Below are 14619 nucleotides of genomic sequence, written 5' to 3'. Positions count from 1 at the left end.
TCACTGGGGCGGGGTAATACATGGGTAAGACATCGAATAACTGCTCCAGGTATTTAAACTCCCAGCCACTTGGGCAATTCCAACTTGAAGAGTGGCTGGGGAGGCCAAAATAATACGTGCTCAAAGCGTGGAGAGTGACTGCAAGGAGGAAAAGTGAATTGCCTGTTTTGGTATCACTCGGTCTCTCAAGAGAGCCCCCAGCAGACAAAGAGACGAAGATTGTAAACCAGGTTAGGTGGTCACAGTCTTTCTCATGATTTAACTACACGTGTTTTGTACTGATTTGTGGAGGCAGGCACTGAAGCTTCTTTCTGTGAACCCTGCATGTACTGCTGGCCAAGCTGAGACTCTCACCTTCAGTGGAAGGGTTTTGGTGGCGTGGACACTGTCCCCTCAGGGCAGCTTGGTGTGGTGGGAGGAGGTGGCAGAATGAAGGGGTAAAATGAGTGTTGTTCTGCTTCCTTGGGGCAGGTGACCCTTCTCCAAGTGACGTTCTGCAACACGGTGATGACCGTGCCACTGTGTGTCTGTCAGGGCCCTGTGTGCTGTTGGGTTTTGCTCTGCTGGGCATGCAGGAGTGCAGTCGAAAAAAGGAAGGACTGGACTTTTTTGAGGAAAAATGTGCTTTGAAAGAGCATAATTTATGTCATTTCAAAGGCAGGAGTTTTTAAACATCTTTGCCTCTCTGCTTTTGTTTTTAAGCATCTTTGCCTCTCTATGTTCAGAAATCTCAGCTGTAATAGTCGTTTTCCTGAAAGGAATATTAACTGTCAGGAAAACTTTCTAACAGCTCTAGCAGACTGATCTTATGATGGGTTTTGGTTTTGAGTTACTTTTAGCTTGGGATGTCCCAGTTTTTTTGGTCTCTAAGCACCATCTGCCTCTCTTTCTAAATACCTGCAGTAACCAATTCTAGTTGTCTGAAACCCTAATATGCTTTTTTCCTATCCATGGCATCTCTACAACTTTAAATCTGTGTGCTAAGGCAAACTATCCAGTATTGATTTAGCTTCATTATTCAAGGAATAACTTTATTTTTTAAAATGAAAGTTTTAATATTTTTCCTAATCTTAGAGGCAGATTTAAGATCACTTTGTTTTACAACTAAAGTTCTTTTGCAGAGATTTAAAGTACAGAATTTCCCTGGAACACTTGCAGCTGCTAATGTTAGAATTTATACTTAGAAATCAGTATGTAATAACATATCTCATGATAATCTAGCAGCTGGGGAAGTCCATGAGCACTCAAAGACAAACAGGAGACCAGCCATACTGATAATTACCACTTCATAGCCCTTTCAGTGAAAGGCTACAAAGTGGGATTGATGGAAAAATGCCTTTTAATGGGAAATGCCCAGTATAAGTGAGAACTTTTCACTAGAAACACACAGAGGGAAAATATTCACAAGTACAACTCTAACTCATGAATTATCATTTAGATGGAGAAAACAAAATCCCATAAGTGGTGATCTGAAAACAATTTTGGAATTAAACCACCCCATGTGTAGTCTGTAGCATTTTTTTTCCGTCAAGCTGTTTTAGGCTAGGCTGGCAGCCTCTAGTAACGGGATTCATTTGGCTCTCAGCAAGCTGGCAGGCATCTTACAAGAGGGAAAATTTGGCTGGGCATTCTGTTTCTTTATACCTTTTGGATTCAGCTATGGTAAGTTGAACTGCCAGGGAGAGGTTTAGATGGTACCCTCCTTATTTAAGGTGTGTGACAGAATGCATTCAAGAGAACTGAGGCAGATGCATATCTTGCTTAGATCTGCATTTTAGATTTATCATCTTTGTTGCCTTCTTGAGTAGCAGTGAAAATTAAATGAAGTGGCAGTGCTGAAGCAGTGTGCTCTTACTCATCATCTCTATTCACCTTTTCAGCTCATCTCTCTCTCCCCCTTTTTTTCCCTTTTTTTTTTTTTTTTCTGGTGACACTTCAGCACATGCTGAGAACATATGCCAAAAAGCTCATTCTTAAAAGCTGCCTTCATTCATCTTGAGCTGTTATCAAGAGCTTTGTCTGCTCTGTGGGTAAATTGCACAGCACTGAATCAATGTCCTCTTGTACTGGAAACCAGACAATTCTGACAAACTCTGTTGCATTCATAGGGAGTGAGTGAAGAGATGGCTTAGCTCATGCAGAATGCAGGGATCAAAACACCTTCTCAGCTGAGGCGGTGACACAAACGTGACTGCTGATCCTAAACCAAAAAAAATTAAAAATGTTTGCTTGCTGCAAGTTACTTTGTATGCTTGATAGATATTCCAGCATTACAGTTTTTGGAGCATAAGCTCCTATGTGTACTTCATCAAGGTGATTTTCAGATCATGTATTATTTTGGCTCTGCACTTGTTTCAAATTCTCCTTAATGTAATTTTAGCTGTAGCATGAATGTACTTAATACTCTCCTTGACAGGAAACCTCAGCTGAATAAACCAGACCTATTGTGTAATTAAAGAGTTTCTTTGGAAATTGGCTTCATTTCAGTTTTTAAAATGTTGTTTAATTTGTTCCAGAAGTAAAGTGAACTTGGTTTTTCAGAACTTGGTCATGATTGCTGGTGGTCGGAGCTATAATAAATTGAATTCCTTCCTAATAAATTGAATTCCTTCCTAATTTAAACACATTATAAATATGTAAACTGAGCTATAGTCTGCAGTCATTGACAGGCATTGGCAATACAAAGTGATAGTACCTTTCCAAAGAAAATTGTTTTTTTAATTACACAGAATAACAGAAACTGCTTCTTCCCATTGCAGATACACAAATGTTGGGAACTTGTTTGAGTGACAGGTTCTGCAGTAATTTGAGTACAATAGTTTAGCAGATTTATGTTGAGGGAGAGGAGAGAAGGGGGAAAAATACAGGCTCTGCTAGAAACTACATATATATATTCAGCAAGCAAATGAGATACAAGCTTTGAAACAATAAGCTGCTCTATAATGCACAGACAGTCTTTCAGGATACCAAGCCTCAGCTCTGAAGTCTCTCTACACATTGATAAAAATGTCTAACTGAATGAAATAAGTTTATTCTGTCTCATGTTAAAGCCCTGTTAAGCTACTGAGAACTGACTGAGCTTCTGACTCAGTCATTGTTCCTGTTTTTTTACAACTCCTCCCATTCAGTTAATTAAAAAACCTGTTCCTGAGCAGGGAACAAAAGCACTTTTTATACAGAATTGGTCTATGTGCATTTTAAGGATTTCTGCCTGGTGAATGCAGTATTTCTTTAGCTTTGTTTACTGCAGCCCGAGTGGCTGCCAGGGGCAGTGCTGTGGATGTGGCTGCTCTCCCTGGGCGGGGGACACACCGTCCCACACTTGGCCAGGGTGTGCTGCCCACAGGGTGGGGGCAGAACCTGAAGGGCACAAAAGGCTCTCAGTGAGCAAGAAGGCAATGAATGGTGCTCAGGTCAGGCCACAGAGATGGGGATGCTCATGCGGGAGTAGCAGGAGGGAAAAGATCTGTCAGCAAAAGAGCAGAAGGGGTAAAGGATGGTCGGCTTGCAACTGAAGAAAATGTCTTTGCACTGAGGCAGAACCATTAAGAGCTTGAGTTTTGGTGAGTGCTGGCTTTGAAGCTTTTGCCAAATCAATAATAAAAGCTGTTACTCAGAAAGGCAAAGTTAATCATTAAACTCAGAGGTTGCTACTGTTATTTTAGTGAAAGTTTTGATTTACCAAGAAATAGAAGAATGTGTATGAACTTGTTCATGAGTGCTGCTTTCACTTTGTAAGTTTATTTTTTAAGAGATGGATACCAAATCCAAAAAGTTGTCTGGCGTAAATCCACAACTTGCTTGTGGTTAGGATCCCTGGAATCCATATTGTGGTAAAAATGCACTTCTGCACATCTTAAATCTCTCCCTGTAATTGCACTCTTTTTTAATCAAAGTGAAATTCTAGGATTTAGAACAGGCCTGACACAGAGACTGGAACTTGCTTGTTTCTAATTTGCAGAGGTTGGCTTTCTTCAATGCAATCAAATTTTGGTCCCTTAAAATTATTAGCCCTGTTTTCAACCTCATCTGTTTCTCTAAGAATGAAGCCTCTTCCACCTGTCACTATTACATTTTTCTGTTGCCACAGGTGAACACAGTTTCTCTTTTGAATGCTGTCTGGCTTTTATCTTTCTCTTAGTGCAAAAACTAATTTTCATCTTTTTGAAAAAATTTAGGCGCTGGAATTAAAAGAAACTATTCCACTAGAACTGCACTGCACTCAGGTCTTGAAATATTGCTGCCCTCAGAAAATACTCTCATCTGTTTCATTGACACTTCATTTGCACAAGGAACTGAAGTTCTCTGTTTAGCAACCAAATTGACAAGGTGAAAAGGTGAATTTTCTGTGAGGAGGCACCTGCTGAGGCAAGGGAAGGATGTCATTGGATTTCTGTACTCATTAGGTACTTGGAGTGCATAATCCCCATGCAGATTGTGGACTACAACTGCCCTGTTGCTGGTGTGGGCATCAGCCCACAGGAACAGATTGTGTTATTGTGTTTTCTCCAAATTATTAATTACAAATTTGTTCTGGAATAAAAGGAAAAGGGATTTTCTCTGCCAGCATTGAGGAGGAAAAGTTACACATTCATAATTTCTTCTGAAATCAGTTTTAATTAGGTATAAAGGCAAAATATTTGGATGCAGCTGTGATAGAGAATCCCAGCATGCTTGGCTAACCTTTAACAGGTATTCTAACACAGTCTGTTTGAGCCTGCTTGAAACTAGAAATATTAATTTCAAATGCTAACCAGGAGTTTGTTCTGTCACTCTCATCTCAACTTTCTTCTGTGCTTTAATTAAATGTTAATCTGTTGTAGACAGCCCTGTTTGTTTAATGTCTGTATGTCTTGGGATGGATGTACACAGATGATTTGGGAGGAGATCACCTAGCTTGGACTAGATCCAAAGGCAGATTAGGTCTGTGTTGCTTCTTACTTTTAAAGGTATGTGGTGTCTTTCACTCAAATAGAAAAATCTATGGGCACAGCAGTGTGAGGTTCTGTTAAGGGTCTTATCTGCCACTCAGTGCGGGGTTTGATGTTCAGTTTGCACTGACATATCTAAGCTCAGTCTCTGCTCCTTAGGATTGATTTTTAGCCCCAAATCAGTGTTAATGTATAAGTGAAAGCAATGCATTTACTTAGTGAGGCAAACGTTTCAAAGTATAGTAAGAACTGTAACCATATATGTTCTCACCTTTGATTCTGCCTCAGTTTATTTTCTGGTAGTTTTTGCTAAAGGCTTCTAAGTGAGGGATTAAGTTGTCTTTGTCTTCTTACCAAGTCTTCCTATCTGGATGCAGGCAGTTCCATTGGATGTTCCCATAAGGATCCATTGGATGTTCCCATAAGGATCCTGGATGCTGCTGCAGTAGTTTGGAGCCATAAGCTTTCAGTGACTGTTAAACACTGTCATAACTGAGATCTGCAGGGATATTATCCACTCCAGTACCAAGGGGATGATGCTCATACAAGGAAAGATTTTGCCATTGGGCAGCTGCTGTAGAATGTAGTCACCTCAATACTGTTTCATGCAAGCTCTGGGTTGCTTTAGCTGGACTTTCTGTAACTCTTTCTCTCAATCCCTTTTTGAGCTGTGATCAGGGTAAGTGCTGATACTCACCAGGAGACCATCTCATCTTCATCTGTATGTCTTTATATTCTTACTCTTCAACAGGAAACTTGCCACAGCTGTTGTTAACACTAATTAGTAAAGTCAGACAGTGTGGAACTCACCAGAGTCCTCTGCATGGTCGAGTGTGTGAACTAACACACTGCTTATGGAACATACTCTTCATGTATGAAGCACATGGGAAAGGAAGAAAATTACGCTAATTGCAGGTTAGATTGATGATAACCCAGTAAGTTAAATCTTGTTAACTTACAGTCCAGACACTCAAAAACATGTGACCCTGTAAAATGGAACATTTCATTGTGGTAATCTTGTATTTGTGATGGTAATAACTTATGAAACAAAGGTTGGAGGTTAGGCTTGTTTTCCCTGTCTGTCTTTTTACATGATCTGTAACCTAAAATTCCCTCTCTTGCAATATCTGTGAGTTAAATCTGCTTTAAGCTATCATCAGTCACCATTTGAACTGATTTTTCTTTGTTATGCTGCCAACAGAATCTTTCTCTTTTTTTTTGTTATGCTACTTACAAATCATAAAAGTAAGATAAGACAAAAGAGAATGCTAGGCTGTACCATCCCCTTTGCTTTGCCTGCACAGGATTAGAGGGTTTGATTAGCAAGCATTGCGTGGCTGTGTGGGAAACTTGGTTGGATTCCCTTCCTTGATCTCTCAGATGGTGTCTGTGCATATGCGCAGGTGATGTGTCAGTGGGCTGATGCTCTGCTTCAACATGTCTCACCATGTCAGTGTGCCTGACTCATTCTTTCTTGTTTGATTGGGTATTTGTGCCACAGACATGACACAGTGAGGAATAAAGGCATTTAAGCCTTCAAAATCTTCATAAGATTTCCAGGAAGTAAAACTATTCATTCTGAAGGGCTCCTTCGCCATGAAATGTTACACAATATCTGCTGACTGAATGTGCCTTTGTGCCTTGCCCTCTGCTTTTCAGTGCCATAAGTTTAGCTCCAGTACACTTGATGAATTCTACTGGTGTCATGTTTACTTAGATCTGTTTCTAGTTCATATTCCGTCTATTTTTTTCAACACATACCCAAAATTTCCGGAAGATTGGGTGTAGATTGGGACACAGGAGATCCTCTTCTTCACCTGTCTCCTCAAGAAAAGTGTTGGCAGGCAGTTCTTAAAAAAACAGAGGGAATCTTTCTATTTCTTACACCTGTTTCACAGTGATTATGCCTTAAGAGTCAATCATAGCATTTCTTGTTTGTATCCCAGTGGCCATCCTTTGGAAGCTGTGCACCAAAGATATACTTGTGTATTTCCTGTTGTGTTCTCCACCCTTTTATAGTTTCCTCTATGCCTTCAGCAGGCTACAATATGAAAATAAACAAAGAAGTTCTCGTGAATAACTCCAAAAAATATCTTCTCTGCCCCCGAGCCATTTTTTCCGTAGCTCTCCAAAGCTGTCGGTGTGGCAGATAAGGATGAACCTGTGCTGCTGGGCTATCTTTTACTGAGGGATTGAACTTACCATGGCACTGCATCCATGTTAGTTTGCTGCCACATCCCAGCCTGAGATGGAATCAGCAGCTCCTTCAGTGGAGGGTTCAGAGACAACAGAGCAGGTGATTCACTTTCCTGTCTCCCCTGTGAGCAGCGAGCCTGCCTGTGCTAGTCCATTTGTGGCCTGCTGTCAGCTCCTGCTGTTGAAAACAGCATTCTGTACTTCCATTTACACTTGCAATTCCTCTCTTTGCAGTGGGACTCTGCTGCTGAGTGTGCCTGCACTCTTCTCTCCTCTGGAGGGCTGGGAACGAATGCTCAATGTTGACAAGCTGGAAGATGACAGAAGTAAAGCAAGCCATTTATTTCCCACTCATCATGACTTGTGTATGTCTGCCAAACCCTTTCACCTTGGCTTGGTGATAGGTCCCTGAATGAGCTTCAGTATTAATTTTACTCTGTGGTCTCAATTAGCCGCATGATAGTTCTGTCAAAGATTGTGATGGGCTTTTCTTCCTTTTCTCAGGTCTAGACAGCTACAGCCACTGCTAGGACAACACTGCGTGCAACAACAAAATGACACATTTAGGTTCTATGCAAAGACATATTGGCAAATGTCAATTTAAATTAAAAGTTGACTATTTTTCTTTAAATTACAACGTTATGATTATAGCTTAATCTATTATTTTAGAGTCTATTTTGCCATGCTCTCTCTTGACTGGCTGCCTTATCTAAGGATTAGTTAGGGATTAAATAGCTCTACCATATGATCTAGTTGATGGGCTGAGAGTTATGGTAGAACATAAATTGAGATTTCCTTCCTTTGTCCCCCACTAAAATGAATTTATATCTTTATCAGACATTGAGGAGAGTTGTATACACAGTCAGATAAAGACTGCACGGGTGCATCTAAGAACCAGATTTGCTGAAGTGTTCTTTTGGCTTATGCTCTTGAACTCTGCCCAGTTATATCAAAGATCATCATTTTGTGAAGAAAAACAAAGTCATTTGCTGTCAGTGTTATGCACAGGAATGCTGAAAAATATAGGCAAGAACTGTCTTTTTCCAAAATTATGTATATTCTGGCAGGTAGAACCTTTCCTTTTTGAGTAGCTCTGCAGTTCTTTGAAATACTAAAATGCAGTCAGCAGTCAACAAATAATATGAAGCATAAACCTCTGCAGTACTTTTGCTACCCTGCTGTGCTGTCTGCGCATTCTTGAGGAGCACTGGGCCTTGCACACAGCCTCACAGGGGGCTGTGAGATTTACTAAATAATCAAAGACAGACAATAACAGCTCCTGCCTCCTTGGAGAAGCATTTAGCAGCTAACACAGCTGAGCAGATGTTTCAGTGACCTCCCATGTTTCCTATTGATGACATGCATTTATTTTTTTTTAACAGTTTCTTTTTCCGGCTTTTCTCTCATGTATGAGGATAAGCATGCTCTCATGCTTTTATATCAATGAAAACTTGACAGTTTGTCCAGCCAGAGAATGCCTGCCATAGATAAAGACTGCCTGGGTCTAGGTACAGTGCAGTCACTGTACAGAATGTTTCTGTTTTGGAAACATTCTGGACTGTGGGAAACTGCTGGACTATTTGAGGGTGAGGGGTAAGTCACTGCAAAAACCAGGGGATCTTACATCACAGAAATAACCTGGATGAGCTGGGTTGGAGTTAGGAATGTGTCTAAGCCTGCAAGAACGTAAGCAATGGAAGCAGCAGAAGCTGGGACAGAAAGGGCTGATTAATGCCCCTGCTCACAGCCATTCCAGGGCCAATCTGGCAAGAAGGAAGATGGACTGATCTTCCTGCTCCTAATGGGTTTTTATAAATGCCTTCATAAACTGGAGAATAAGCACTGTTTTAGGCCCTTCCTTGCCTTTTTATTTTTCCAGATTCATTTCCACCAGTAGTAGATTTACTGTCTTTGCTGTAAGTACCTTCACAGAGAAATAAGAATTCATAATCTACAGAGATAATATATACTAGGATGAAACTGTTCCAATACTGTGCCTGCCAGAGGCCAGACAGAAAGATAAAGAGATATAAAGGTTGCAGGAGTCGTTCATTTCTCCCTAGCGTTTGGCTACAGAGGAATAGCCATACCTGCTCAGTGGACCATGCAGGTATTAGGAATCTTTGATCTTTCTGAACCCTTACTGATTTACTACAGAAGCATTTCATTATTCTTTTTGTGCTAGTGAGAGAGAGGGGTGAGCTTCTATAAAAGTATAGTTTTAGCTTTATATTTTTTATATTTTCTTTTTTTTTTTCTTTTTTTTTTTTTTGTTAAATTCCTAATTAACACAAAGTGAAATTGCCCTGTGGTTTGTTCAAGCTTTCTGTCAGTTTTGTCAAGTGTCCCAAAGAAATTGTGGAAATTGTGCCTTTTTCAAAGTGGAATAAACTTCCACTTTAACATGCAGTCAAGCCATACTTATGTCCATTAAACTTGTGTTTTAGCCATGCTTTGTTTTTTATGGAGGCTTGAATAGAGACCAGGTAGAAACATAGGAAGAAATTGTCTGCTTCCTCCTAGTTAGTTAGTTAGTTAGTTACTTAGCTAGCTAGTTAGTTACTGACGTCTGGTTCCAAAGTGTATTGTAGGCTCTTCAGCCCTTCTTTCTCTCCTTCCAATAAAACAAAGTCTGCTTTTTTCAATGGGGGAATGAATTTTTAAAAACTATCTATATTAAATCTCAAATTATAAACCCATCTTTTTCACGGAAGAGGCATTTTAACGTCTAGCCCTGACAGCTCCCATGCACAGCATGCTTCTTGATTTCGTAACAAGCAGAGATTAATGCTGCCCTTCTCTTCTGTGCTTTGGGATCTGTGTGTACTCCTCTGTCGTCAACCTCCTCGTGAACTGCTGCTTATTAGCAGGGAGGGCACAGACGGCTTTGTGTTTGTGAGGCTCAGCTGAAGGACGGGGAGGATGGCACAGATAGCGACACAGACAGCTCTGAGCATCGCTTTGTACCCAACCAAAGCTCCCAATGATGATTTTCTTTTTTTTCTTTTTTCCTTTTTTTTTTTTTTTTTGCAGGAATGTGTAATTCTGCAGTAAAGAGCAGACTCTGCTCCCAGTTGCACACAGCCTAAAGCGTTTGTTCTGTGTTGAGGAATTTGGGACTTTTTTTGTAGAACTTAGGGTTGCAGGGAGTAACTGGCCTTGTCTTGCCACCAGATTCACTGTTGTTAAATATATAACAGTCATAGAAAAATGGTATTATTATGCTTCCAAACAGAGTAACTAGAGAACCTAGAATTAAAGGCCACTGTCTCATTCAAAGGCCTGGATGAGTATTGCTGGTATCATGTATTACTATTCAGTATTTTGTTTTCTTTACTTGTTCATGTGAATTCATGCTTTGTTACTCTGGCCAACTCAGTTCCCACTCTGAAGTCAGAGTTCTCAATTTCTTTCTGAACTAGTAAAATTTTATTGCTGCAGTATACTGCAGTTTCAAAAAACTATTTAGCTTCCATGCAATATCATATTCAGCTCAGTTCTGTTCATAAGCATGGAGTATCAAATCAGAAGTAACTCCACTGAATTTCGATCTGAGATGACCTAAACTTGCTGTAGTTTGAGTTTGGGGTTTTTTGTCATTAAAAACTCTAATCATAGCTTGCCTCAAGTGGTAGCCACAGCCAGAAATCCTGCAAATCAGGCCCCTGGATCCCAAACTGGGCAATCAGTTAGGGCTGCTTCCCAATGGCTGTGTTGGTAGTCAAAGAGGATAACAATTGAATATAAACACATCCTCAGGTCAGCCCATGGTGAAGGAACACTGTGTGGCATCTGTTAAATTTAAGAGCATCTTGCTCTTAGTGACTATCTGAAGTACATCTACTGGCTCTGTGCTTTTGAGTAGTGGCTTTTCTGTGCTGTCAGATGCTCCCTGGCACAGCTCATAGTCTCTGCTGCTACACGATGTCCTGGCACACCCTGACTACATGCACAAGGGCACCTGACTTCACTCATCTTCCCCACTCCTCAGTTTCTTTTAGAGGAAAGCAGGGTGCCTGTGAGGAAAAGGACCTGTTCAGCCAGGGAATGCATCTTCCTCTTGGTTAGGCTGTGGCTGACAGGGAATTCCTGAAGACAGGATTTTCATGGTCTGTGGCAGACTGGGGATTCAGTAGCACAGCTCTCTCTTCGTCTCCATGTGCATGCTTTGGCATCAGTCATAATGCACTTCCCAGCACCAGTTAACTGAGTAGCTTCCTGCTAATTTTTCAGATTCCCTTAGCCCAAAGGTGTTGGCTGCCTGGCCCCTCTATTGCTTTGCACCCAAAAGGGCTCAAAGCAGACAGGCTGAGGAATTCAGCTTTAGTATGCTGGCATGTTTCTATTGAGTATGTGAAGCATTTTCCAAATGCTTGTCTGCTGTCAGGTTTCCTGTGGCTACCCATACTGTCTGCCAGGTATAGCTTTATCACTCCTACAGTTTGTAGTCTTAATCCCAGAGGTTCTTTAAAGCTTATGGAAAAAGAGTTTGCCAGAGTTTTTCAAGATAAGAAGATAAGAAGGTGTATCTACAATGAAAGTTTACCGTCAGTAAGCAATTAAACAAATTTACAGGGAAGAAAACCTCTGGGCCTGCGAAGCCCAAAACCTTATCCCTGCACTGTCACTCATCCTTCAGCCATGAGTTCCTCTGAGAGCTGGGAAGGAGATTCTGGGTAGTATTGCTAACTGTGCATTAACTCCAACCTGCTTACACTGCTGTTGCTTACTCCTGTCTAAGGTGGAATGCTGCATGAGGCAGACCTGTGCTCTGACCCAGAGAAGCCATTCCTGCTGTGGTACATTATAGGAAGGCCTTCCTCAGGTCAGACCAAAATTCCTGTGGCTTCTACCCAGTGCTGGTCTCCAAAGTACATGAATTGCCTTGGTTGAATGTCACCTCATAGCATGTTCTGGAGCAGATACAAAGTTGGGAAAAGTCAACTGATTTTGGGAAGCGTAATGAAGGATATTAAAACACTTGAAAAATCGTCCTGCAGTGAGAAATACCAGCATCTGTAGTTACCCGGCTGATAATACTTCAAAGTTACCATGACCACTTTAGAAAGACAAAACATATGGAAGGGTATAAAAGGAAGTACTCTGCATTACAAGTTGATTTTCAGGGTTACAGCCACAGAGCTCTTAACATACTGATTAAAAGGGTGTGCCCCTGGCAGCAGATACAGCTGGGGATGGGCAGCAGTGCTGAGCCTTTGCTGTGGCACCTCTCCTGAGGGGTGGGTGAGTGGGTACATGTGTGTGCACACACCTGGCAGGGGCAGGACAGCTCTCTCTCGTGGGCACCAGGGCTCGCTGAGTTTGCGTTGGCTTCTGCTCTTGTGTGGCCTGAAATAGTTCAGTGTGGGTGAGTTCTCCCAGCGTGTCACAGAGGTCTCAAGCCTGATGGGATGTAAAGGGGCAGCAGGGTGCTGAGCACAAGAATGCTGAAGGAGTGAGAAAATATTTCTGTAGGTGGCTGACATCCTCACATGCTGGATGTATTTTAATGAATTTCAGCGCTATTTGGGAACAATAATCTAGTGCATGTATTGCAGATTTTAAAACGTGATTTACAGGAGCTGCAGAAACCATAGATTTTATTCAACCTTTTTCTCATTTTCTAAAGTTGTTTTTTACATCAAGTCCTGCTGAGACCAGCCTTTAACTTAGTAGTAGTTACCATTTCTAAATTTGGAAAGATCACTCCACTGATTTTAAGCTTAAGTCAGTAAAAAAAAAAGTAAGCTTAAGTTTAACAGTAAACTGTCTAAACTTTTCTTATCTCTGTATTTATAAAATAAAGTTTTAAATCTTGTGTTCATAGTGCACACAGGTGATTGATGTGCCTGGCTGTCCCTGGCAGGTCTGCCTGGGGTGGCTCCCTCCATGTTAGTTCTTGCCTTTTACAAGAGATAGAAAATAGCCCAAGTTTTCATGCTGGGGGGAGGTAAAATTAGCAAGAAACACTTCTTTCTCGGGCTCTTCTGAAGGCAGACACCTTCAAAAGAGTTTTAAATGTGTGTGGTTTAATATCTTATGTTAGCTAAAGTTCTCAAAGGGTTCAGTTTATCATTAAGGAAAGTTAGATGCTGTTCCATTCTTAGGGAAGCCCAGGGGTAAAAAGGCTTAGGTTTAGCCTACTGTTTGATGATGCTAAAAACAAACCCAAACTCCTTATGTTTATTGTTTTGGGGTTTTGTAGGTGTGGTTTCTTTCTGTAAAACTTTTAATATTAAAGGCCCAAAAGTGCTATCTGTACAGATACTATGACACTGAATTAAGTACACAAACGCAAATGCCTCCATAATTATTTACTATTTCTAGAGAGCATGTGATAAACCAATCTTTTATAATTTCACTTTGGCTGCCACATGTTCTTTTCATTCCAAGCCAGTGAAAGTGGGTGTCTTTCATGGCAGCTTCAGGAGACTCTACAATCTTTCGTCTTCTTGTTTGGTTGCTAATAACTGGAAAAATTGACTGAGCAAAATGGTGCAGAAGTTGAGCCAGCAGTTGCCACAGTGACAGTTGTCCAATATAAATATCTTACAATTCTTCTGTTTATCATCTGTTTTCAGGGCAGTTTAAGCTGCTGGAGCAAGACCGAGATATTAAGGAGCCAGTGCAGTATTTTAACAGTGTGGAGGAGGTGGCTAAAGCATTTCCTGAACGAGTTTACGTCATGGAGGAAATAACATTCAACGTTAAGGTAGTCCCTGAATAAATATTTGTCCCTGTCTAAATGATTAACTGTTGCAACCTTTATATACATGGCAAGTGAGCAGCGGCGCTGAGTGGGAAGTGTGATTTTTGAGACAAGCAAGCCTTTAGTGTTCCACATTTGGTGATGGTGCTCTTTGGGATCATTTCTGCAGTCTTAAATCAACATGTCCTCTAAGGGCTCTCCTGCCCTATGGCACTTTGGGGAGCAATCCTGATGATCCATTCAATAATTCATCTAATTAGGATGCTCCTGCCAGATTTTAAACAAATGTTGTTTGTTGCCCCCTTCCTCCTCCCCCTCCAGCAGTCTGAATTTCATTCTCTGCTAAGCAGCAGCTGCTCAAATCCCTCTCCAGAAAGCCTCTTTCTCAGAGAGCACGCAGGGTGAAATGATGAGGTTGCTTGTCTCAAAATTACTGCAGCTAAATACCATTGTGAATATAATAACAAAAAAAAAAAAAACAAAAAAAAAAAAAACAAAAAAAAAACCCAAAAAACCAAAAAGCCCCAAAACCAAACCATGCCAAAATAAAAAGACACAGTTGTTCTCTGTGTGCATGTGTGTGTTTGTGCACAGCTCTTGGGCTCATGAAAGGGTCACTGATCCCACGAGAGGGTTTGCTATCACCAAACATGCTGCAGTGCAGGGGCACGAAACAGTGAAATCACAGCTTGTTCTTCTTTGTCCTGCCTACACGTGTGACGCTGCACAAGGTGGGTCAGCTCTGCCGTGAGAGCAGAGTGGTCTCCAGGCTTATCTGGTTGG

The 14619-nt window shown here is 41.1% G+C and overlaps 1 protein-coding gene across 3 annotated transcripts in view; it reads left to right on the top strand.

Annotated features, from left to right (window-relative positions):
• The window catches only part of GAREM1 (GRB2 associated regulator of MAPK1 subtype 1), a 99884-nt gene that overhangs the window by 63046 nt on the left and 22219 nt on the right, over positions 1–14619 (top strand). Inside the window, exons 2-3 of one of the 3 annotated variants that reach the window (XM_063168098.1) lie at positions 7362–7492; positions 13709–13839. The exons of 1 other annotated variant lie outside the window; for it this stretch is intronic. In XM_063168098.1, coding sequence (XP_063024168.1) covers positions 7420–7492; positions 13709–13839 — 204 coding nt within the window. In that variant the 5' untranslated portion in view covers positions 7362–7419. The remainder of the gene's footprint in view (positions 1–7361; positions 7493–13708; positions 13840–14619) is intronic. One more of the 3 variants, XM_063168088.1, reaches the window with a different exon arrangement.

Source organism: Melospiza melodia, chromosome 1 (assembly GCF_035770615.1).
Source record: "Melospiza melodia melodia isolate bMelMel2 chromosome 1, bMelMel2.pri, whole genome shotgun sequence".
Taxonomy (NCBI): Eukaryota; Metazoa; Chordata; class Aves; order Passeriformes; family Passerellidae; genus Melospiza; species Melospiza melodia.
The sequence above is the reverse complement of the archived record's forward strand: the minus strand, read 5'-3'. Positions and strand labels throughout refer to the sequence as shown.